Below are 26,498 nucleotides of genomic sequence, written 5' to 3'. Positions count from 1 at the left end.
GACGTCCGAGCCCCCGCCTCTTCCTCGCGGGTTTTCAAAGGACGTTGGGGCGGCCGGCCCTGAGCTTCCCTCTGAGGCTCAGGGACCCGTGGTCACGTGCCAGCCGCAGTGGCCCCCAGCGCGCTCTGGGTCCCTTTAGATCGCATCCCGCGCCTGAGCAGCAGGTGCCGCCTCGAAGTCGTTAGCCGAGTCGGCCAGTCACATGGAGGGTGGCAGCGGGACAGCCCCGGCCGAGGCACTCGGGGCGATAGGAGAGGGGCCCGAGGTCGCGGCGGGACTGGCGGAGCCTGACAGGACAGCAGATGTTGCGGGCGGTGGCGAGGTGGAGAGCGCTCACGGGCCGCGCCGGGCTTTGAGGGCAGTATACGTGCGCAGCGAGAGCTCGCAGGGGGCGGCGGCCGTCAGCCCAGAAGCCGGGGCCCTCAAGTGCCTGCTTCAGGCTTGTGAGGCTGAGGGCGCTCATCTCACCTCCGTGCCCTTCGGGGAGCTCGACTTTGGGGAGACCACCGTGCTAGATGCCTTCTATGATGCAGGTGAGGCCGGGTGCCCCCTTGGTCCCCACCTCCCTCCTGCTTTGTCCTCCTGTTACAGGTCCTGTCACCACTCTGTTCTTAACCCTGGACCTCTCCTGTTGTCCCCTCCCCGACCTCCCACCCCCTGACTCGTAGGACAAGACTCCTCTTCTTCCTGGAGAGCTTAGAACAGATAAAGAACCCTTTTCCAGATAATAGAGGCCACTGGAGCTTAGATCCCTTTCATCCTAAGTGTTTTATAATAGCCAAGAACCCAAGAACCACACTATCACCCTAGACAATGTTGAGGCCCCCAATGATCAACTTTTATTCTCTCTTGGTGTGTCTTCCAACAGGCTACATATTAGAATCATCTGAGAGACCTGTTGAAACTCCTTGTTAGCTTGGATGTAATGGTTTAACTGTCTAATTCCAGGGCAGAGAAGGGAGGGATTGCAAGTTCAAGGTCAGCCTAGGCTACAGAATGGGACTCTGTTTGAAACAACAAAATCTCCTTGCCACCCACCTCAGACCAGTGACATCCAGTATGCAGGCCTTGGGAGTGTTTAATTCTTCCCTGGTGATTCTATTTTGAAGCCAGAAAGTGACAATCAGTACCTTACTGACCAGCAGGTGTGTGTTGACTCCTCTTAGTAATGCCCTAGTGTTCTTCCACACACTTTAATTCCTGTCCCAACTACATACTTACGGTGGGGTATAATTTATCACCATGTGACATACATTTTAACTCATCATGCAGTCCATTAATAGACTAGGACACTGTTCCCAGGCTCACGGTAGTAACCCTGCAGTAGCAATCCAGTTTTCAAGTCCCCACTTTGGACTGGCAACAGTTCCTTCACCTGTAGAATGAATTGTTATTTGACTGATTTCCTTACTTCACTTTTTGGGACAAATTTCTGAAACCTGGATGGCACTCATAAACATTGTCTATGACACAGTAATTACCGGGGAATGTTTGTGCCTTAGTTTTCCCACAGGTCAAACAGCGATAACAGTGTCTAACCTAAAAGCATTTAAGAAGAGAAATGGGGAGTTGTCAAACACTGATCATGGCATGCTGTCATAGCAAGCTAGGTATCTTGTGTGTGTGTGTCTGTCTGTCTGTGTCTGTGTCTGTGTGTGCCCCAACCCAGTGCTTTCGCGTGCTTGGCAAGTTCTACCACTGAGCCACCCCCTCCCCCACTCAGTTCAATCCCTTGTTTACTGAAGGCAGCCCCCATTTACCTTTTTTTTTTGTATAGCAAATGGCCAAACCCGCCCCCCATCTGGAAAGAGATGGGGTGTCAGACTTGTTCAAATAAGTGGCAGCTGGACCCATATAATGTGCTCTCTTGACATTTTTGACCGTGCTGAGTATACTCTTCAGCATCACATCTTTTCAAAAGAAGTTGTTCAGGGGCACACTCCACCTAGAACTACTCATTTTTCTCCACTTCTAGTCATTCTGCTCCCAAATGGAGTTTGAACAGATTCTTCTTTGAATGATAAAATGTCCCTTTGGCCTCAGACACAACTCTCCTCTCCAGCCTGCTCGATGACAAGTCTGAAAATTTCATGTGCAGTGACTACTTTTCTGGGCAAATCTTCATCTGCTATCTGGTCTTCATCTCACAGGCTGTATGAGACAGGACAGACTCCAGATCCCAGGCTTTTAGTTCCAGAGCACCCAGCAAGCCTTTGCTTACTTGGAGTCTAAATTGTCTTGAATTTACCTACACCATGAGCCTCCTTTTGTTAACTTTGTCCTGGTCTTGAATAAATCATTTCCCGATACTTCATTATGGTTATTTTCATAGGTTTAGAAAAGAACAGATGTAATTGCAATAAGTGGATTTCTTGATTAGCCCATTACCTCCTCATCCCTACCCTCTTTTGGATCCTTGATCTCCACCCTCACAGGAATTTTTTTTTTGACATTTTCCACTAAAAAGCTAGAAATCATTGGCAGTTTTTTAACAATCTCTAAAACCTTGTTATGCACTTGAGTAGCCTCTGCTCACATGTAGCTATTCATGTTTACATTAGTTCACATACACTAAAGTATGGTCTGTAGTTTAAGCAGCCACATTTCAAGAGTTGCATAGGGACACTAGATGCTGAATGGGGACAGCAAAGATGTAGTGTTTTCCTCACTGTAGGTCTTCCTGACAATGCTGTTCTAGAAAACGGCTGCCGGGGGAGGGAAGCTATTGAACTGTCCCAGGTGTGTTGTGGGCAGAACCATAGACGTGACATTAGGCACTTCCTATCTCCTGTTCTCATAGCAACTCAAGGCTGGATTTGATTGTGTTCTTGTACTGATTTATGTGGTCCTGTGCATGTATGTGTGTCTTAGATTCTGTGTCACTAGTACAGGGTTGATTGGAGATGCTGCAGGAAAGCCACAAGCTAATAGAAAAGACTAAAAGAACTCACGGCGGGGCTGGGAATGTGGCTCAGTGGCAGAGCACCTGCCCAGCATCCCCAAGGCAGGATGTTCAAAAATAAAAGAACTTAATACACTAGAATGTTAACATGGCATTAGAATGAAAAAGTATTAACGATGCTCATTTTATGTTGCTTATTGACAATTTTTAAATGTGATTTTATTTTAAACAAATATAGTAGGAGATTAAAGATGGGTTTATGAAAGCCTTCTTTCTCTCTCTTGCTCCTGGAGTGGCATGATGTACAGCAGTGATCTCACTCCCCAGAACCAGGCTGTATGATCCTTTGCCCAGACCTAAGCTGTCTTCTGTTGGGCCTGGCTACTACCCTTCATAGTCCTTTCCTGAGCCAGCCTTCTTTCCATGCTGCTGTTACTGCTGCTCACTTTTCCTTAAGTCTGGACTTTCCTCAACTCTTAGCCATGTGGGCTGAATTTGATGAACAGAAGCATTGCTGCTTGCCTTGAGTGCATTTTAGTATAGAGCTCTGTAAGATGGACCATTGCTTGACTGGCTGCATAGTATCTGTTACTAGTGCAAAATGTATTACTTTCAGTTCCCAGCAGTCAACTTCCATACATAGTTTGGGAATATATGCCATAAACAGGTTTTAAAGCCCTCTATGTATCAGGCCTTGAAGTAGGTGCTACTCAAATCCTAGTTAAATAATACAGTTGAAGTAGGGACAAGCTTCTCCGGAGTAGGCTGGAAAAATTCATGTTTCTTAGTACCTTGGGCAGGCTTTAAGCTATTGGGTGTGACAAGGCTTGGCAGAAATGCCTGGTGGGTGGTGGGGCTTGGTGATTGTGGTTGGCTGGGGAGGGGGAGGGTGGGAAAGGTGACTGCAAAGCCAAATGAAGTTAAGTGGTAGGACTTAGGAGGAAGTAGTGCTCATTCCAGCTTTGAGGGGTCTGTGAGAGTGCAGCCTAGGAGCCAAGGCAGAATTGGACACTTAGGGAGGGGAGGGAAAGAAAAGGTACATTTGAGACAGATATCTTTTTCCCCCTCTTAAATTATTTTTATTATGGAAAATTTCAAGCAGGTACAGAACACAGTGTCAATAATTATTAACATTCTGACATTTTTTGATACTAGTGATTGAACCTAGAGCTTCACACATGCTAGACAAGTGCTGTATCTACTCATTTCCTACTCACTAGCTTAACTGTTACTGAATTTGTTAAATGTTTTAGTTTAAAATACACACAAATGACTAGCCCTTGTGTAACTGAAACCCTATCACAATTCTGTCTTTGCAGAGCATCCTCCTCCTCCTCCCACTCCTCCCTTCATTCCCATTTGTGATCTGAAGGAATGGCTGATTTGACATCACTGTAAATTAGAGCTACCTATCCTGGGGTTTTATATAAGTAGACTCATATAGTAATATGGTTTAGTGTTTTTATTCACTCAACATAATTTTTTGAGATCCACCTATATTGTTACATCCAATGGCAGTTTGTTCTTTTTTTAATGCTAGATGGTTTTCCATCGTAAGAATCTGCTACAGGTGCCAGGTGTGATGGTATGCACCTGAAATCTCAGTACTTGAGAAGTGGAGACAGAAGGATCAAGAGAGGCTTGCTGGATAACCAGTCTAGCCAATCTGTGAGCTCCAGTTTAAGTGAGAGACCCTGTCTTAAAAAAATGGGGGTCGGGCTGGAGAGATGGCTCAGCAGTTAAGAGCACTGACTGCTCTTGCAGAGGACCCGGGTTCGATTCCTAACACCCACATGGTGGCTATGCAATGTCCTTAACTCCAGTTCCAGGGGGATCCAAAGCTCTCTCCTGACCTCTGAGGCATTGCATGACATGGGTGCACTCACATACATGCAGGCAATACACTCATACGCATAAAATAAAAATAATAAATAAAATATTTTTTAAAATTAAGGGTGGGGGTGGGGTTAAGACATCAACATTGACCTCTGGCCTCCACACACAAGTGTGAATATATTCAGACCATTCTGTCAATGGACATTTGAGTTACTTCCAGTTTGATGCTATTACAAAGCTACTAAGAGCATCATTTGACTTTCTTGGACCAATGTTTCTAATTTCTCTTGGATGGATAGCTAGGAGTGGAATGGCTGAGTTTAAGACTAGGTATATATTCAGCTATGTAAGGAATTTGCAACCTTTTATCTAAAGTGATCGGTTATGTCATTATATATTCCTAGCACCAACTCGTGACAATTTCATATCCTCGTCACTAATTTATATTATTGATCTTTTACATGTTGGCCTTTCTAGTGAGGAGTGTAGAGGCTTCTAATTTGTGTTTTTTAAAGGATAGTCTTATTATTTTTATTTTATGTGTATGAGTGTGTTGCTTGCATGTATGTAAGTGTACCCATGTTGTAAAATGCCTGCAGAGTCAGACGAGAGTGTCGAATTCCCCTGAAACTGGAGTTATGGATGGTTGTTAGCCACCATATGGGTGCTGGGAATCGAATCTGGGTCCTCTGCAAGAGCAGCCAGTGCTTTTAACTGCTGAACCATTTCTCCAGCCCCCTAATTGGTGGTTTTAATATGCCTTTCTCTGATGATTAATGATGTTGAGCACTTTATTATGTACCTTTTTTGACATGCAGACACCTTCCTTTGTGAGGTGCCCATTGAAGTCATTTACCCATCTTATGGTTGGTTGTCACTTATTGTTGAATTCTGAGTTCTTTATATAATTTGTATTTAAGTGTTTTGTCAGCCTTTTGAACCTCTCCCAAATTGTGACTTGCTTATCCACTTATTGACTTTTGATGAACAGAAATCTTTCTTTTTTGATACAGTCCAATTTAGAATATTAATCTCTTTTGGATGCCTGCTGTATCTTCCCTAAGAAATCTTCCAGGTTGTAGCTGTGCAGACACTTCCCTGTGCTCTTCTGAAAACACTATAGTTTTCCACTTTTACATTTACATTTATAGCTCATTTTTTTCAATATTTATTTTTATTTACATATGTGTGTATGCACACATGTGTGCAGGTGTCCTCAGAGGCCCGAAGAGGGCATCAGATCCCCTAGAGCTGGAGTTGCAGGTAACTGTGAGCTGCCGGATATGGGTACCTGGAACCAAATCTCAGATCCTCTGGAAGGGTGGGATGCACTCTTAACCACTGAACCATCTCTCTAGGCCCTTTATGATTCACCTCAAATGAAATTTGATGCTGATGGCTTGGTATTTTATTTATGACACCTTGTTTCAAAATGTAGGGAAGCTAGTCTTGGCCCAGGGTGAGTGTGATATTTGGAGTCTGGGAAATAGGACCATTATGGCCATTAGTCAAAGTCTAGGAAGTGTAGGTTATTTAGGCCAATGGCCAGTCTACCTCCAGGAGCAAAATCTAAGCAGACCAACATGTGTCCTATCATCATGTTCCACTGAGAATGCTAGATGCATTGAGTTTATGCATCAGAGTTCAAATGTCTACCCTATCATCTGTTGGTTGTATGGCCCTGGCTAACTTAATATCCCTGAGCCACATTAAAATAAATGTCTCTGTAGAAACTGAAGCTCAGTGCCTTGATCTGAGCAAGTGCTTATTGTCACTTCCCTCTGGACTAGCTCCCATATCCTCCCACAAGTACCTAACCACACCATAACCTCAGCGTATAGAGTAAAATATGCCTGGTTCAATAAAGACTCAGGATACAAATCCTTTGGACAATCATCATATACTGTGCTCATATTATACTCCTGCAGTTTTTAAGAAAAACATTCTATCATAACTCCATTCCTTATATTGAGCTGAAGAATAATGTGAAGAAAAGGCCTAAAGCCCTACTTTGATTGTGCTCCTTATGTTCTCTTTCTATGGAGATATAAGATGTGTGTAGGGGGGTGGGTTTTGATTGTTTTGTACTTTTATAAATGTAATTTGACAGGTTTTACCTGTAAGTGTCTAGCTTCTTTCATTTACTGTTAGTTTGTGGGCTACCTCTGTGACATTAACGTAACAATAGTTTATTAATTGCCATTTTTATAGTTTTTCAGTGCAAGAAGATACCACAGTTTGTTTTCTATTATTAATAAGCATTTGAAGTTTGTTCTATTTTGGAATTATTAAGAATAATAGTACTGTTATGAATACTCTAGTACTTAGGGTTTTTGGCAACTTTATTGAGATGTAATACACTCATCTATGAAGTTCAGTGGGTTTTAGTACATTTGCAATAACCATCACCACTGAATAACTTCAGGCCATTTTTGTTACCCCTCAAATAACTCATTCTTATGGAACCACCTGGAGTGTATTGAGAACTACATTAATCCTTTCGAAGGGCAATGCCCCAGTGACCTAACCAATTTATACTAGGAACCGCCTCTAACACATTTTAGGACACACTCAATTGTATCTAAAACCATGCCTTCCATATATTTTGATTATGAATTGGGAGTTAATATCATTTTGATGTTTAGAATGACTGTTGGATTTTCATTCAATTTCACAATGCTAAAATTTCAAAACGTGTTAGGTGGATTTGTTTAAAAATGTGTTCTCTGCCCTGAGAATGAGAATTCTGGATCCAGAGTGCTGCTTGTTCCTAAGATACAAATAAGTCTCTATAAAACCTATGACTATTGAAGCATGCTTGACGCTAATAATAGTGTACATCCATTTTCAAAGAAAAAGGAAATGGGACGTGAAAAAAGAAGATGAAATTAGAAGAGGTAAGGACAAAGAAAGATGGTTCCATAATCAGCCCTGAGTCACCACCACGAAATGAATTTAGCTGCCTTTAAAGGCTGTGGGACAGGCATCAATGAGAAAACATAAAGCACAGAAAAGGCAAAACGGCAGTCATGCAAAAGTCCTGATGTTTAGTGATCTTGGAGGAACAATTGATTTTGTTAAGTAAAAGATAGTGGTATTATTGTTGAAGAAATAGATGCAAAATCCATGGATCCCCTCCTGTTGACTGACTTTTTAATGAGACAAGTAGAGAAGAGCTTAAATGCAGAGGCTGTTTCCTATGATATTGTCACTAGTAAAGAAAAGCTCTGTGCAGCTTTTTGTGGTTTGCAGTATTTGACAGCAGTACATCAAAACCTGCTTATCTTTAAAACCACACATATCTCGAAAGGTGAGGTGACACAGACTTGTTGAATGATGAAACTTGCTCAGAAGAGGCTTCAAAGAAACAAGGCAAAAAATTTCTGAAGGGATTCATGTCAAAGTGATCATTTTATAAATCAGGAGAAATCTGAAAGAGAAACTTCATGTGGTAAAGATGAAAATATTGAGCTAGTGTATCCAAAGGCTGCCAGGGATCCCAGAGTAGGGACTGTGGAAGTGTAATGGATGATGACGATGGTACAGTTACTACTTAAACTGAAGAATGCAGCCCGGCTTGCAGTATAATTTAATAATTTTTGTTCTACGTTGTTAACTGCAAAAGCAACATATATTGTGCAAACTGTAAAGTGCCTTAAGTTATGCTGTGCTGTGTTTTACTGTTTCACAGTAAAGCAAATAGTTTACTGTGAGTGGTCTGAAATTAAGATTCAGTGAGTCCATTTCAGTGGATAAATATATTAGCTTATATATGATATTGTCTCTTGGAAAAATTACTGTTGAACTCATCTTGCTCATACTTATGTAGCTATAAAATGATTTATCTTGGTATATATATATATGTATATATATAGGCAAAAGTTAAAGTTTTATAACATAGAAAAATTGATATATATATATGTACATGTATTATATAGCAAAAGTTAAACCAGATAGTTTCTTAATGTCCCTGTTCTTCCTCCTTTCTGCTCATAGTTAAATCTCAACAGTCCCAAGCAATAGTCACTCATCTGATATGATGCTTGGTAAAGATTGGTGACCACTTGACACTGAATTGGTAGGTTGGCACCTTTTTTACAGTATTGGAAAATAAGACTTAAATTACACCTCGTGGCATTCTTTCCCCTGGCCTGACCTAAAGGTGGTTGGAAATGAGCAATATATAAAGTCAGATCTAAATTATAGTAGAAGTTGATAGGCATGTCTCCTGTGGGTAAAAGTGGGCTTTTTTATTTTTAAAGCAGTATTTAAAGTATTTTTATTGAATTTCTGTGCATTTCATATAATAGATTTTAATCAAATTTAGACCCCCTTCCTCATCTGTGCCCCAGATAGCACCCCCACTGGATTTCCTGCATTCTTTCATATATGTTAAGTCCTGTATCCAGATGTCCCTCGGTGCAAGTTCATCCTTTGGAGTCTAGTCAGCCTATCCAGAGTCATTCCCTTAAAGAAGATCTACTCTCCCTCACCCAGCAGTAATCAGTTGCCAATAGTTCTTTGGCTAGGGTTGGGGCTTGTTGCCCATTTCCCTTGCTCTATGCTGGGTTTTTGTCTGATTGAGTTGGCATGGGCCTTATGCAGGCTGTCACCATTGTTGCAGGTTCATATAAGCAAGTCCCCAGTGACCTGAAAGCCTCTGTTTCCTTATCTTCATGCACCAACCCTGGCTCTTACAATCTTTCTACCCCCTCTTCTGCAATGGTCCCTGAGCCATGGGTGGGTGAGTTTTAATTTAGGAGTCCTATACAGGGACATGCACTCTGCAGTCTCTTGTTCTCTAAAACTTAACCAGTTGTGGCCTTCTGTGTGCATCACACTCTGTTGAATGAGGAAGCTTCACTGGTGAGAGTTGAAGGATATATTAGTATTCTCTCTACCCCCCTGCTCTGCTATGTTCCATGACCCTTAGGTGGAGAGGATCCACTGTAGATGTGCCATGTAGGGCTGGGCGTCTCTCAGACATATAGTCTCTGTGTGCGATTAGTTGTGGAACTCTGTAATAGCCTCCATCTATTGCAATTTTAAGTCAGTTTTAAGGGGACCAGCTTCGTATAAGTCCAATTAGATTTTTAAATGTCTGTGGCTGGATACTTAATCTGAACTCTACTTCTTTGTTTAGACAAAAAAATTCTTATTTTCATTCATTCATTCTTTTTATTTTAATTTTTTTGCTGGGAGGAAGATAGGCTTACAGACAACCTGGAATGTATTTAAAGACTGGCATGAACCAGTGTGAGCTCAGAATTGCTGCGTGGTAAATCATTGGCCATCATACCATTAACTAATGCTATGATGCATTAATCCAATACTTTTAAGCCACACTAAAAATTATAGTTTTATTTGTTACCTATAAAACATTTAGAAAAAATCTCTAAAGGTCAGGCATGGTGATGGATGCTTGTGAAATCTCAGCACTTATGGGGTTGGAGGCAGGACGGTCAGGGGTTCAAGGTCATCCTCTACCTCACAGCAAGTACAAGACTAGCCTGGGATATATTAGACCATGTCTTTTAAAAAATAAAATATGTCAAAACTGTGTTCCAAAGAGCTTTTATAATTGAGAATTTTATACACGCATATAATGTTTTGATAAAGTCCACCCCCATTACTTCTCCTCTAGGACTTTCCCTATACCCCCCACTTTTCCCTCTCAAACATCATGTGCTTTCTTTCCTAAACCCACCAAATCCATTTAGTGCTGCTAGTGTGTGCATGAACATAGCACTGTCTTCAAGAGTGTGGGTAGCATCTCAGGGGCTATGTTGATGAAGAAAATCTAATCCCCCCTCCCAGCAGCCATCAATTGCCAATAGCTTCTTAGCTGCAAGTGGGACTTCATGACCCCCTCCCCTGTCCATGGCTGGGATTTTGACTGGCTTGATCTTATGCAGGTCTTGTTAAAAGGTCATTTTAGTCTTCAAGAGTTTTTAATAAATTAAAATCTTACATGTTTCATCTTATTTCATAGTAACATGTTTTAAGATCACCATAACTGATAAACTGAGGGGTGCTTCAATGTTGAATTCAGATACTTTGCTGCTAAGTGTAGATTTCAACTAGTCTTGGCTTTTTGCATTCTCTGATGGGTTATCACTTCCTAAAGTGTGCTAAACCATGCTAGGTATGGGTGCAGGTGCACACCTGCCTCATGACCAAAGAAGATGGTTATGCAATACACCCCCCCCACACACATACACAAGACTGGCCTTCATCACTAGGAAATAATTGGTAGGAGCTAGAAGGTAATGATAGCTAAAACAGAGTGCATTTGAGAATGAAAACCTGAATTTTATCTCTTCCTTTTTAATCTGTGATCTGTTTACCTAAGATTTAACTTTATATATAAATGGATTTGCTCCCAGGTAGCCTCAGTTTCAGAAAGTCAGGAAAATAGTGAACATCATCTAGGTACTGGCCAGCCCAAGACTTGGTGCCAGAAAAGGTGAGCTTGAGTCCTGAGTTCTAGTCCAGCTGAGTGACCTTGAGGGAGGAAGTTAACCACTTGGGTTTCCTTTCCTCACTTGTAAAGTGAAGCTGACCATTCCCTGCCTGTCTCCTAGGGGCTTCTGAAATTCAGCTGAGATGTTCAGAGGGATTTTTTTCCATGTGGCACAGCTTGTGAACAGTGTGATGAGTAAGGATCTGACAGGATTGATGTCTCTTTTGGCTCTTCCTTTCTTATCTTTTTCTTTTTCTTTAATGGGGTTTCACACTGTAGCCAGGCTGATCTGGAATTCACAGCAATCCCCCTGCCTCATGAGTGTGGATATTGCAAGCATAAGGCAGCATACCTGGTTTGGCAGCCTCTTTAGGAAAATAAACCTCCATTCTCTATAATTAAAAAAATTTCCAACCTGGTATCTTAAAATTATCATTTAGAAATCTATTGTAAATTACTGGCCTAGTTGCTCTAAAAACAAACCAGCTTAATCTTATTTAGGTACAAATCCTCAACATTCACTCAGTCTACTCACCCAAGTGATGAATGTCAGGTAAAAATTTCAAGTTTGAAACAATTTTACTATTAACATTAATTTCTTTTTTTTTTCTCCCTCCCTCCCTCCCTCCCTCCCTCCCTTTTGAGATAGGGTCTTCCTGTAGCCACAGCTGGCCTGGAACTCTCTATGTAGACCAAGCTAGCTTCGATTTCACAGAGATCTGTCTGACTCTGCCTCCAGAGTGCAGGGATTAAAGGTGTGCATCACCATACCCACTATGGATACTCATGGTAACAAATAACATTATTTCCTCCAGGCCTTCATTGACTGCCCCCTGCTCAAATATGATTGGAGACTTTCCTAAGGGTACATATATCACTAGGCTTCTCTCAATTTAACTTTTGTCACAGCAACCTTATACCTTCTTCCTTTTGGCTACCTGCATAGTACTGATCTATCTATCTATCTATCTATCTATCTATCTATCTGTCTGTCTGTCTGTCTGTCTGTCTGTCTGTCTGTCTGTCTGCTGCCTATCTATCTATCTATCTATCTATCTATCTATCTATCTATCTATATCTATCTATCTATCTATCTATCAATCTATCATCTATCTATCTTTGTATGTATGTGCTTGTGGCTGCACATATGTGTTGGTGTGCAAGCATGTGTGTTGTATGCATGTGGAGGACAGAGATCAACCTCGGGGGTTATTCCCCAGGAGTTGTTCACCTTTTTTTTGAGATAAAGTCTTCACTAGGACCTTAGGTTTGCTGATTTGACTAGGCTAACTGGCCAGTGAGCCCCAGGGATCCCCCGTCTCTACCTTCAAGTGCTGGGATTACAAGTATGCACCACCATGAGCAGATTTATATGTGTGTGCTGGCGATCAAACTCAGGTCTCCATACTTTCATAGCAAGCATTTTACTGGCTGAGCTATCTCCTCAGCCCCAGTACTATAATAGTTTTTTGAAGAAAATATTTATGCCCCATTCACACGTCTATTCTTGGTATCTAAAATAATGCAAGTGGTAATGTATTTATAAGAGAATAAGAAGCCCACCCAGGGTTGAGTGACACTTAGACTGGATCTCTCAGCATCTCAGTACAGAGACAGTGGTACCTGGAGCTGACATGGCTTCTACTTGGCACCTTGTTTCCTTCGCCCACACACTTCATGCCAACTCTCTTTGTGTTGTGTGTCATCTGTGTTTTCATGGTCTTCTTGTAACTCACAGCACTGCAAGTGTAGGTTTGAACACACATTCGTGTATGTCTACTGCATGTGATGAAGCTCTCATCAAACTTGGAGCTTTTACATCCCCTTGTAAGTTTTGAAATGGCAACCAATACTAGGCAAATTTCATCATGCTTGCTATTGATGTAGTCAGTTGCTCTTCTGTTTTGACTAGATCTCCACCCCAGGCCATACCTTCAGGAATATTTTTTAATTGCCAAGGTGAACCAGTAGCTATGATGTAGGAATATTAATTGTAACACCTTGAAATAGGAAAGAGAAAAAAATGAATAAAATCTCCACAAATAGAATGGATGAAGAAACTGTGATCTTGTCATCGTACAATGGAAGTTTAGCAGAAGTGAAAATGGAAGAACCAGAATGGAACAAATAGGTTGAATCACATAAAAAACAAGCAAGTCAAAGAATGTGTAAAATATGATAGTGTTTATATAAAGTTCAAAGACATGCAAAACAAGACAATATGCTGCTTAGGAATGTATACATGTCTATGCATAGGATCTTAGTCTGTTGAGGCTGCTGGGACAAAATACCATAGCCTGGGTGGCCTAAAATAACAGAAATTTATGTCTCACTGTTCTGGAGGCTGGGCACCAGCAGATTCAGTGTCTGATGAAGGCTTGCTTCCTAAATCATAGGTGAGGCCCTCTCCTCATGTCCTCACATAGTGGAAGGGACAAATCAACTCTGGGGCCTCAAAAGAGACACTAATGCCATGACCTTACTGCCTGACAAAGGTACCATCTCTAAATACTGTCATATTTGGGGTTAGATTTTAACACATGAATTTTATGGGATACAGACATTGAATTTATAGCATGCATGTATATGCGGGGAGATAATATGTAGATGGGGGTAGTTTTCTCTGGCACAAGGAAGGGACACGTGGGAATCTGACAGTTCAGGTAAGGCTCTGTGACTTGGGCTTACATAGTGAATATGTATTAGTTTCTTTGCTCTCTTTCTGTGATAAAACACTCTGACCAAAAGCAACTTGGGGAGAAAAGGGTTTGTCTTATAGTCCATTGTGGGAAGTCAGGGCAGGAACTTGCAGGCAGGAACTGAAGCAGAGATCATAAAGGAATGCTGTTTACTGGCTTGATCTCTTGTATTCAGTTACCTTTCTTAACCATCCCAGGCCCACCTGCCTAGGGATAGTATCACCCACAGTGGGCTGGACCCTCCTACATCAATGAGCAATTAAGAAAATGCCTCACAGATATGTCCACAGACCAATTTGATTTGGGAAATTCTTCAGTTGAGGTGCCCTCTACCCACCTGACAGTGGGTTTTCATTTCGTAAATAGGCTAGATGTATTCTTTGAATATATTTCATAAGAAAAATAACATTGAAAATCAGCCTATCAGCAGGTTCTAAATGAGACTATATTCTCAGACCTTCAAGGAAAACATCTTTGTAGTTGTTTTTTAGATACTTAGTGTTTTTCATCCACAGTTCATGGGAGATAATCTTACTCAAATAATTCCCCATGTTTACTTTACATAAAAAGCTGATTGTAGAAGTACAAATTGCCATAATTCCTCATTGGCGATCAGTAGCAAGTAGAAAATTAAGTTACCACATCACCTCTCCTCTCCTCCTTCTCTGTTGTCTTATTGTTCATCCCAGATGTTGCCATAGTGGACATGAGTGACATCTCCAGACAGCCTTCCCTTTTCTACCATCTTGGAGTGAGAGAGAGCTTTGACATGGCCAATAACGTGATTCTGTACCATGACACCGATGCTGACACTGCTCTGTCATTGAAGGTAAGGGGCGTTGATTACCTTCCCTTGAATACATCATTTTAGAAATGCACAATGATATGTCCTGCTGAAATAAAACTAATAGCACTGGAAGTTGGAAAAAGTGAGAAAGAATTGCTTGTGGGGTTTTCTTCCTTCCCATCACACTTCTAGCTCCCACAGATGACTTCCCTGCTGCTGTGTGAGCATCCTTGCCATATTCAACTTTTGCAGGCAATCAGCACTTCAGGCTTAAGGAAGTGGAAGCAAAAACTGTTAGTTTCCATTGACGCAAACACATCACTCTGAATCCCCTCATAGGACACTTTGAACCAGACCTACATGTTATAAAAATTAGGCTTTAGCTTTCTTGAATAATGATAATGAGGACATTTAACAGTTACCAAACTGAGCAAAAAAATTTAACAGAGACATAATCAGTATTTCATTTACTTTCCTCCAATCTGAAAGCAAAGCAAAACTGCAGACCTGTTTGTTCCTGAACAAATAATAATTATTGAGAATTTCAGAAAGGGTATTGCAAGCTTGAGGAAAACTTTCTCGGATTACATAGTAATTTCAAAAATGTTTATATTTGCAAAATGTAATTTTCTAATCCAAATTCATCTTCTATTAATATTGTTGAATTCCTTAGTACTGGCTGGGAACTCCTCATCTGTGTTACTGTATTACTATTTTAGTTACTATATTACTATTTTAGTAATAATATGTTAGTTTGTTTACAGCAGCACTTCTCAACCTTGACTTCCTTTTAAAATCCTCCAGAGCTGGTAAATGTCCCAAGACCCAGGCCACACCCAGATCAGTTACATCATAGTCTCTGAGGGTGGAGCCCAAACAATTTTCTTTAAGTTCCCAAATGTACAACCAGGGATAGGACCCTGTAGTTTAGAGAACTGGACTTCACAGACATCATTTCTAAGTGTCCAGCTCCCTCAGTATTAAGAAGCACAAGTATATAGCAATATCATTTCATGCCAAAATTGAATGCTTGTATTTCTTAAGATTTAACATTAATCAGATTCTCCTGGGTTCTTTAGTGATAGAGATTAGTTTCTTGTAGAAATACTGTTTCAGATGCACAACCTGTATATAGTAAAATTTACAAACACTACCTAAATGTGTATTATGTAATTATAACTCAGGACTGTACTTTGTAGAAGTCATTCATATGACTGAGGAAAGAAACTTTTGTTAGTATGTTACATTGTAGAATAGTTTCCTAAAGACTTTAACCAATATAAATTACTTTGGATATTTATATTTTGGCTTTTACTGATTTTTCACTAAAGTTGTGCTTAGAAATCTTTAGAAGTTAGGAAATATGAAAGTATAGGACATATATATATATATATATATAATTGAGAAACATGATGTTAGAATGTAATATTCCCAACTGTATACATGTTTCCCTTGACAGTGTCTTAGCAAAGGCTTCCATAAAATTCTATGACCTAGGTAGTTTTTTTGTTTTTTCACCGTTGTGGGAATATAAAACTTATTACTATTTTTAGGTTTGGGAGATGGTCTCAGAGCTAGTTACAGAGCAAACCAATTACAATCAGTTTTCTTTGGAACATAAATTTTACAATTCTTAGAGTTTTATCCTATTTGACACTTTCAAGGGGGCAAAAAACCCAAATGATTAACCCTTTAAGGTGGGGAGACTGCTAGCTAATGCTTAATGATGATTACCTGTTCAAAAATTATATTCATATTTCCTTTTTCTTTTCAGGATATGGTAACTCAAAAAAATACAGTAAGTATTACATTTTAAGATTTTTATCCATGTTTATGTAAATTAGTAAAATGCTTGCCTGATCACACAGTAGCAAGGTGATTTACATTTTTAGTTATTTATCACTAGTGTGTGTACGTGCGTGCGTGTGTGTGTGTGTGTGCGCACGCGTGTGTGTGTATGAATGCATGTACTCTGGCATATGCACATATATGAACATCAGAGGACAACATGTGGGAGTCACTGATCTCTACCATGTTGGTACCCAGAACTGAACCCAGGTCATCAGACTTGATGGCAAGCACCTTTACTGGCTGTAATGTCTCACCAGCCTGCAAGGTGATTTTTAATCATTCCTACTGTGATTCTAAGAAAACAGAAATTACCTGTCTTTCAACTCAATTGTTGGTTCATGTTCCATCAGCCATTCAGAGAGATGGGCAGAAGGTCAGGCCAGGCCAGGTCTGGCAAGTGTATGTTCTTTATTGCGCGCTAGGGTTTAGAGCTTGGAAATGTCTAAGTGTTTGTTTCTGAGTTAGGTCTATGTTCCTCAGGGTCATCAAAAGTCTTCTGAGGGAGCCAAAACTTCCCATACTTGTACATCAAAGTTTCTCTGGTGGTGGAAGATTATGAACTTGTACCCTAGTTCATATGGGGGGGGAGATCATGCCTGAAGTTCTCTGACAGAGGTTGAAAAGAAATGAGATGGAATTCCACTTCCTTCTGTTCCTTCTTGTTTCCTTAAGTGCTGAAGCCTCCTGGTTCACAACAAAAAAGTTTTGTGCTTGCATAGTTTTTTTTTGTCATGTTGCTTTGAATAGTAGAATGAAACTGCCACCCTAAAAACATTTAACCAGATCACATCCTCAGAAATTGTGCCAAAATTCCTGTGCACTTTTGAATGTAGCCTAAGCTGCTTCCTGTCCATCCCACTCTCTGACATATGACATTGTGGTTTGAAAAACTGTAACCTAAACTCAGGGATAGTTCCTGATCACCACTCTTGGATCTCAGCTGCTTTCCCACTAGCTCTTCTAGAAGGGAAGGATTTCTTGGTACTTTTCCTATTCTATTTTGCATTACTCCAGGGACAGGGTGGAAAGGGTCCTTGGGCGGGGGGTGAGGCTATCAGCAGGGTACCTTCTTCTGGAGAGTAGGAGCTTCACATAGCTTCACCTCTTCAGAAGGTCCCACTCTGCAGCTGAGGGACTCAGGCCTCCTCAGGACCCCTACAGATCTCTCTACATAAGGTGGACCCTCTTCCCCACCCAAGGATGACATTTTAGAAACAAAATGGTATAGCTCATATGATTACCATTGCAATATGTATTTACAAGTTGGTTTATGGACTAAGACGTGGGTACTTTGCAACTCCTTAGAAAAGAAAGGGGACTATGTATGCCCTTCTGGCTTATCTTCCTAAATACCCAGGAATTCTTTTTGTATATCATTTGTAGTACTTCTAAGTATAACCTGGCACCATTCTCCCAATGTGATTTGTGTATTTGTTGGAAATGAAAATACTCTAGAGGATTTGGCAGTGACTGTCTTTGCTACACTTGGCGTTTTATTAAAATTCAGTGCCTGGTATTAGCATGCTTGAGAAGGTGTATTAGGGCATTCAGAAGAATTAAGTAAAGGGCTGGAGGTAACATGAACAATACAAAATAGATCCGACTAGGAAAGGCTCCAGGGAAACTCACCTGGAAGTGCCTACGTTCATGGTCATACTTCAGTATTATCCTCTTTCTGGAAGTAGGAGATAATTTTTCCACTCCAGATGGGATGGAAGAAGGACAAACAAGAATGATTTACATCAGCAGAATTGACAGCTTGCAGCTAATGGTGATTAAACATTAAAAGAGAGAATGTTAAAGTAAATTTGTTGACGTTTAAGGAGGGTTTGCTCAGTTGTCCACTATCTGTAGACTGTTCCAACACTACAATCACACGATCTTGGAGGTTTCAAGAGGGAAACTGATGGAATTGTTTATTTGTGATTATTTTTTAAAGACTACATGCGTACACACACACACACACACACACACACACACACACGAGTCATAGTGAACTCTAAAGCTATGAGTCAGGGGTATGGACTAAATGCCATACTCTGAACATGCAGACATGCAGTGATATTTAAAATGATTTGTGTTGGACTAGAGAGATGGCTCATTGGTTAAGATCACTGACTGTGCCAAGGGTGGTGGTACACGCCTTTAATCCCAGCATTTGGGAGGCAGAGGCAGGCAGATCTCTCAGAGTTTGAGGGGAGCCTGATCTGGGCTCTTTCTCTCTTTGGGAACCTTTTGTGCTCATCTCCTTTTTTCAGATAATGTTCATATTTTCATGTTCCAAATTTTGTTTTCTTTTTTTTTGTTGTTTTTTAATCATTATTTTTTTAATTTTTTTTCATACAGAAGAATTCATTCCAAAGCAATTGACATTGAGACGTTTTCACATGCATTTCTAATCTCTATATACATGACTATCACTGGTCACAGTCGCCCACCTTCTGAGCTCCTCGGCATCTGAGCATGAATACAAACTCGTCAGATAGACAGCCTTCCTCTCCCACTAGAGGCTCCATACTCTGCCATCCCTGTCACGGTCCACTGTGTTGTCAGCACCCTCATCCATTCCCCCCTGTCTGCCCTTCTGGTAAATCTAGTCAGCCAGAGGTCCCTGTTCCAGGAGGGTCAGCTGTTCCTCATCTACTGCAATCCATTGTCAGTATTCCTTTGGATAGAATTGGGGTCTGCTGTTCATTTTTTCAGTAGTATGTTGGGTTACTGTCTGTAAGAGCCTTTATCTATCCTAGCCAACAGCTCGACTGAAGGTATCGCCTGTCTGGCTTTGTTGTTTGTCGAGTAACTTTTAGTTATGTATATGTATGCTCTTATGATATTATGTTGGCCGCTTTAATCTTTGGTTATACTTCCCTTTTGGGTGTTTAAGGACATACAATTGGACCAGATAAACTGATTTGTTTTTACTCTTGAGGTCGTTAGAGGATTTGTTCCTCAGGGGTCCCATGGAGTTGGGAGGAGCCCCTGGCTCTTTTCTTTTATCAGCTCCATCCATGTGAGGATAAGTCAAAGGTCCTGCTCGACCATTGTTGGCTCCTCTTGGAAGCATGGAGGAAATGATTCCTCCGTGTTGACCCCTCCTCTTTATAGACTGGACACTGGCTCAAGTCCATCTGGTGGGGTCTCCTCAGCTTCCTTGATCAAGAGGCCAGATGACCCACCACCATTACAGGAATTTAAAATTTTTTTAAAAAATTTTACTTAGGTATAAATCGCATGTCAAAAATTTCACCTGTTTTTAAGCCCACTATCTGACTGTTAATATGTTACAGAGTTGTGCAACAATCAACAATCCAGTTTTAGAGTGTTTACATCAGTCCCCAAATTCCTTGTTTGTGATTGATTTCTGTTTCCACCTCGGCCCCAAGCAACTGCTAATCTCTATTTTATGGATTTGGCTTTTCATGGCTTTTATCCATGAATGGAAGGATACAGTATGTATTCTCTTGTGCCGAATTTCTTTCTTTCACTTAGTATGATACTTTTGGAAATTCAACCATGATGTAATATTTCTTCATAGTTTTATCTTTTTTGTCATTAAATGATACCTCATGCTTTATCTGTCTATTCCCCAAAGGTAGACATTTAGGTTGTTCCCACTTTTTGGCTTTGCATAACGCTGATAGTAGTGTTAGTAATGAATATTCAAGAATGGGTCATTATGTGGACATGTTTTCATTCTTCTTGGATAGATACTAGGCATGGACTTTCTGGGTCATTTGGTAAATATATATGTAGCTCCTTAAGAATCTGTCACAATGATTCCAGAGTGGTCGGACTGTTTTATACTTCCACTAGTACTAAGAGGTCCAATTTTCTCATATCCTTGCTAATTCTTGGTGCCTATCTTCTTTGGGATGTGGGTGTATGTTTGTGTTTATTACAGTGAATATATTTATATGATATTTCAGTATTTTTTTAATTTACATTTCCATATTGATGTTGACTGTCTTTTCATGTTAATAATATTAGATCCTTACAGTCTTTTGCAAAAGTTCCCCCTTTTAAATTGGATTGTGTACTTATTATGACATTGTAAGGGATCTTTATATATTCTGGAACCAAGGCCAATATCCAAGGCTTTATCATTTATTTCTTTTGTTGTTGCTGTTGGTTTGACACAGGATCTCATGTAGCCCAGACTGGACTTGAACTTGCTGTGTAGCCGAGGATGACCTTGAACTCCTAATCCTCTTGCCTCTGCCTTCCTAGTGCTGGGATTATAGGTGCATACCACCATGCTTGACCTGTCAATTATTCCTATTATGGATTATATTTTTGATGTTGTATTTAAGAACTGTTAGTCCAACTCAAGGTCAGGAAATGTTACTCCTATGTATTCAAAGTTTTATAATTGAAACTGAATGTGGTAGATCATGTCTATAATCCCAGCACTTATGAGGCAGAGGCGGGATTGTCATGTGTCTGGGGCCAGCCTGAGCTATATAATGAGTTCCAGACAAGCCTGAGCTACAGTATGAGATCTTGTTGGAGAAAAAAACTTTATCATCTTTGCACTTACATTTAGGTTTCTGATCCACTTTGAATTAATTTTTGTATGTGGTGTGAGATAGGTAACTAAGTCCATTCTTGCATGTGGCTCTATCCAAACTCTCTCTGTGTGTGTGTGTGTGTGTGTGTGTGTGTGTGTGTGTGTGTGTGTGTATGAGAGAGAGAGAGAGAGAGTGAGAGAGAGAGAATGGTATATATTATCCATTTTTATGTAACCACCACCACACTGTTTTGATTACTGTAGCTTCGCAGTGATTTTTGAAATTGCAAAGTCTGTATCCTTCAACTTTGTTCTTCCTTTTCAACATTGTTTTGCCCATTTGGGGCTCCTTGAAATCCCATGTAAATCTGAGGATCAGCTTTTTAATTTATGTTAAAAAGAGCATTAGCAAGGACGGCACTGTATCTTTTGATTGCATATTGGCATCTGTGATGGTAAATTTTGATTGTCAACTTGAAGGGACTTAGAATCACCTCATTGACAAACATCTGGGTATGCCTTATGAGGGCATTTCCAGGGAGCTTGAGGTGGGAGGACCTATCCTGAATGTAGGTGGCATCATTCCATTGTCTGGGATCCTGAAAGGAGAAAGAATCTACACCACATTCATGCTTCTCTGCCTCCTGACTGTGAATACCATGTGGCCAACTGCTTCATGCTCCTGCTGCCATAGCCAGAGCTCCTCTCACAGTCAGGTTTTCTCTGCCATAATGGATCATACATACTCTCAAACCAGGAGCCAAAAATAAAGTTTTCTTTAAGTTGTTTTTGTCTGGTACTTTGTAACCGCAATGTGAAGAATAGCTGTATTAAGTTATTTTTCTGTTGCTGTGATAGAAACACTGACCAAAGCAACTTATAGAAGGAACAGTTTACTTGAGTTTACAGTCTCAGGGGAATTAGAGTCTGTCATGGTGAGGAGGCATAATGGCAGAGGTGGCTGGAGGAGGAGAGAAAGCTAAGCTCTCACATCTTCAAGCAGGTACAGGAAACAAAAGCAACTGGCCATCCGGCAAGGCTTAAGAACTCTCTAAGCCCACCCCCAGTGACAAGTTTCCTCCAGTATGGCCACACCTTCTAAGACCTCCCAAAACAGAACCACCAACTGGAGACAAAATGTCTAAATACTTGGAGCCTATGGGAGACATTCTTATTCAAACCATCACAGTAGCTAATACAACTCTCTTAACAGTATTCAGCTTTCCAATTCATGAACATGGGTTACCTTTCCATTGATTTTGATCATCTTTAATTTGTGACAGCAGCATTTTTATAGTTTTCTAAATACAAGTTTTATACTTATTTGATTTAAATATATTTAAACTTAGTTTATTCTTCTGGATATTCTTATAAATGGAACTGTTAATTCCTTTTTCAGAATTGATTATAAAAAGTATCTTTGACAATTTTTTTTCTTTTTTTCTTTTTTTTTTTTTGAGACAAATGTGATAGAAACACTGACCAAAGCAACTTATAGAAGGAACAGCTTACTGTAGCCTTCTGTAGCCTCAGCTGGCCTGGAACTCACTATGTAGACCAGTGTGGCCTTGATCTCACAGAAATCCACCTGCCTCCCAACGGCTGGGATTAAAGATGTGTGCCAGCATGCCCAGCAACAAAAATCTTTTAATTAAAAAAAAATTTATTATATTATGTATATGGCTGTTTTGCCTACATATATGTAAGTCCACCTATGTCATGCAATGCCCAAAAAGGCCAAAGAGGGCATTAGATCCCCTGAAACTGGAGTTACAGATAGCCACCATGGGTGCTGAGAACCAAACCGTGATCCTCTGCAAGAGCAGCCAGTACTCTTAACCATTGATCCATCACTCCAGTTCTGTCAAAAATCTTTTCAACACCATATTTTAGTTCCTAATTCAAGTATATGAGTTAAAACCACAGTTCAGTTTTTGTTGTTGTTTGAGTCAGAGTTCTGAGAAAATGACTTTTTGCTTTTGCTGTATTTTTTAATCCATCTTAATTATTATGATGTTTCTGTTACTTTAGAGATAAAGATTGCCACTGTGAGCATTTTATCAATTCAGAAAGTATATTCATATGATGGAACATCAAGGTTGCATCTTTTTGAAAGGAAAAGAGTGAAAATGCAGCCAGCCCAGAGGCCATCTTATCTATTAAACCTTGGAACTTCCTCGTAATTTGTTACTAGTGTACATAGTCCATAAGCATTCTACAACTTCTTTTATTCTAGATTTGCTTTTCACAGGTTGATTTATATGACTCACTGGAAGCACAGTCTGAGACTGAGTTAAGAGTCCAAGAGGGTTACACACTGGGCAAGGGGAAGGAAATGAAGCAGGACTGGGCAGAGGGACAAGTAGAGCTATGGTACAGGCCCAGTGACATCTGTGGCCAACTCAGTAGGGAGGTCTGGGTATGGAATGGTTTCTATGTGTTGTTCTGAGTTCATGTGAGATGCCCAGATTTTTATATTCCTGTATTCATCCATCACTGGAAAAAGTGTAACCCTGGGTAGGGTGCTTTCTGTAACTGAACAAGTTCTAGAAGGATGTGACAGCAAGGGCTGGTCTGCTGAAGAGCTCCCACCTGATGGAGATCTGGATAACACACCTAGGTATGTACCATGTTAGAAGCATATCATTTGAGAAACAATGTGAGTCATATGAACCTCAAGACTAAGAAATATATTCCCAAGGCTGATAAGCATAGAAATAATTTTTTTCTATTGAGTTGGGAGGTAATTTCCTGAAATATATATATATATATAATTGACAAAGAGGAAAGATGGAGACCTGTGCTGTCCCTGTATCCCAGGTGGGATCCATTTTAAGATTATAGAAGGAATTATTATTTTTTATTTGACCTATTTTTTAATTTTTGCAAATTATACAATATATCTTGATCATATTTAGACTTCTTCCCCTGTATGCACCTCCCAAAGTTCGCACCGGATTTCATGCATTGTCATATATGTTAAGGCTTATTGTGCCACATTTGTGTCCCTCGGTATGAGTCCATCTACAGGAGCCTACCCATCTCCCCAGTTCTATTCTTGTTTTTTGTCTAGTTTGAACTTGGATGGGTCTTGTCCATGATGTCACCATTGCTATAAGTTTATATGAGCAATTTCCCAGTCACCTAGAAAACGTTTGCCTGTAGCAATCCACCACCCCTGGCTCTTACAGTCTTTCTGTCCCCTCTTCCACAATGGTCCCTGAGCCCTGGGCCGCAGAGGTTTAATATGTGGGTCCTACCCAGGGACAAACACTCTGCATTTTCTGATGCTCTGTACTTTGAAGGAATTGTTAAAAGTAAACTAGATCTTATTTTTATTTGTCATGTCCTAACACCAGAGTTCAGTTGTTTTGTTAAAATTATAGCTAAATTTCCAAGCTAGGATCGCATTATTAAAAAGTACCTTATTAAACCATTTTATTAAAAACTAATCTGGCTCTTGATCTCTGGACTAGGTAATTATTTTTTTTCTGGAAAGTCAATGAGATTTGAGAGAAACTCGTTGTTCCAGTTTAAATTATTATCTTTATAATCTCAATGAATTGGAAATTCTTTAAGAAACAGATATTGGCAATATTGGGAGTTTTAAATACTGGAAGTTTTATCCAACAAATGGGTAAGGTTAAGCCTAAGACAAGGCTAACAGATATTTTTTTTCTTTGCCTTTTAACTCTTGCCCTTCTCACTTCTAAAATTTGCTATTTCTTGGGAACCAAAATTGCCAAACAAGATGTCTCAGTTTCTTTTTCTGTTGCTGTGATAAAATACTCTGACAAAAACAACTTAAGAGAGATAGGATTTATTTTGGCACAGAATTAAGGGTACAGTACATCACTGTGGCAAAGTCAAGGTGGCAGGAGCTTAAGGCAGCTGATCATATTATGTCCACAGTCAGGAAGCAGAGAGAAATTAATGCTGCCACTCATCTCCATTTCTCCATTCATATAGTCCAGGTTCCCATTCAGGGAATAGTGCCACCCACTGTTAGCAGGTCATTCCACCTCAGTGTAATCAATATAATCCCCTACAGGCATACCAAGGGGCCCATCTCCCAGGGATTCTGTCAAGTTGACAATATTGTGTATGATATATAGTTTTTATGAATACTTTGGTAAAATAATAATTAAAAATTCCCATGTCCTTTGGGTTTTTATACCACTTTGATTAGCAAAGACTCGATTTTAAACAAGACTACACACCCTACAGTAGGTAGAAAAAATTTATTTTATACATTGTGATGGTAAATTTTTTTTTATGTCAGTGTCTCATTATATAGTCCTGGCTGATACAGAACTCACTGTGTAGACCAGACTGGCCTCAAACTCACACAGATCCACTTGTGATCATCCTGAGTCCTGATACTAAAGGCATGCACCATTACCCCAGGCCTGGGATGGTCAGCTTTAATTGTCAACTTGACACAATCTAGAATCACTTGGGAAGAATCTCAGTGAGAGATTGTCTAGATCAGGTTGGCCTGTGGGCCTGTCTGTGGGTGATTGTCACCATTATGTCAATCAATGTGGGATGACCAACCCCAAAGTGAGAGGCACTGTTCCCTGAGCTTGGGTCCTGAATTGTGTAAGAGTGGGGAAAACAGGCTAAGCAGTAGGCATGCATGCATTTATTCTCTCTTTACTATGACGTACATAGACTATGAATCGCGTAAAAAAAAACTTGCCTATTTATTTGATTTGTATGCCTTCTATCATCCGTCATTTCTATCTCACCTTAAATTCTGTATTAAAATCTTTTTTTTTGTTCCCTCATGCCTATGGTCTTGCTTATGTTTTTCTTTTTTCTTTTTTTTTTGTATGTTTTTTCTTATATATAGGAGTACTTGGGAAGTGCATCTCCTAAAACTTTTCTCTTTACCTTGTAAATATCACAGGGTAGTATCAGATATCACAGGACCAATGTCAGAGCTACACGACCAATATTAAATTGTACCTACTAACTGAGTAAGTCTTTGCTAGCAGGGCAGCTATCTGTTTTCTTTAAATTAAGGTATAATTCACATACTGTAATATTCATCAGTCTCACACCTATTTGTTTTGGGCATCTTATTTAGTTTTATGGATATTTCTGAATTATCCTGAGGTAACAGTTACATGAGTCCTTATATAGGAAATAAAAGACTTGGGACTGTTAGGCTTTGTTGTCATCTTAAAGTCAGTTGCTTAGCCTTCCTGGACCTAAGTTTCCTAATATAGAAAATAAAATGTTTAATAGATGACTTCTAGTTTTATGCCAGCTCTGACATTATTACAAGACTTTATGGTAGCCATGCAGTTGTTTGAACACAGTAGATCAGCTATGACAATAGCTCAGGTAGCACTACATGGCAAGTTTCCATTAGGGACATCTTCATTTACCTTGAAGTGACATAGTAGCATGATTATTCTGTTGAAATTTGTTATACTGTGTGTGTA

The 26,498-nt window shown here is 40.1% G+C and overlaps 1 protein-coding gene across 1 annotated transcript in view; it reads left to right on the top strand.

The window, feature by feature from the left end:
• The first annotated feature begins 202 nt into the window (after nucleotides 1–202).
• The window catches only part of Map3k15 (mitogen-activated protein kinase kinase kinase 15), a 139,080-nt gene continuing 112,784 nt past the window's right edge, over nucleotides 203–26,498 (top strand). The window contains exons 1-3 of the mRNA XM_029564781.1: nucleotides 203–533; nucleotides 14,590–14,729; nucleotides 16,462–16,485. Coding sequence (XP_029420641.1) covers nucleotides 203–533; nucleotides 14,590–14,729; nucleotides 16,462–16,485 — 495 coding nt within the window. The remainder of the gene's footprint in view (nucleotides 534–14,589; nucleotides 14,730–16,461; nucleotides 16,486–26,498) is intronic.

Source organism: Nannospalax galili, unplaced genomic scaffold, assembly GCF_000622305.1.
Source record: "Nannospalax galili isolate Female #2095 unplaced genomic scaffold, S.galili_v1.0 scaffold217, whole genome shotgun sequence".
NCBI classification, from domain to species: domain Eukaryota; kingdom Metazoa; phylum Chordata; class Mammalia; order Rodentia; family Spalacidae; genus Nannospalax; species Nannospalax galili.
The sequence above is the reverse complement of the archived record's forward strand: the minus strand, read 5'-3'. Positions and strand labels throughout refer to the sequence as shown.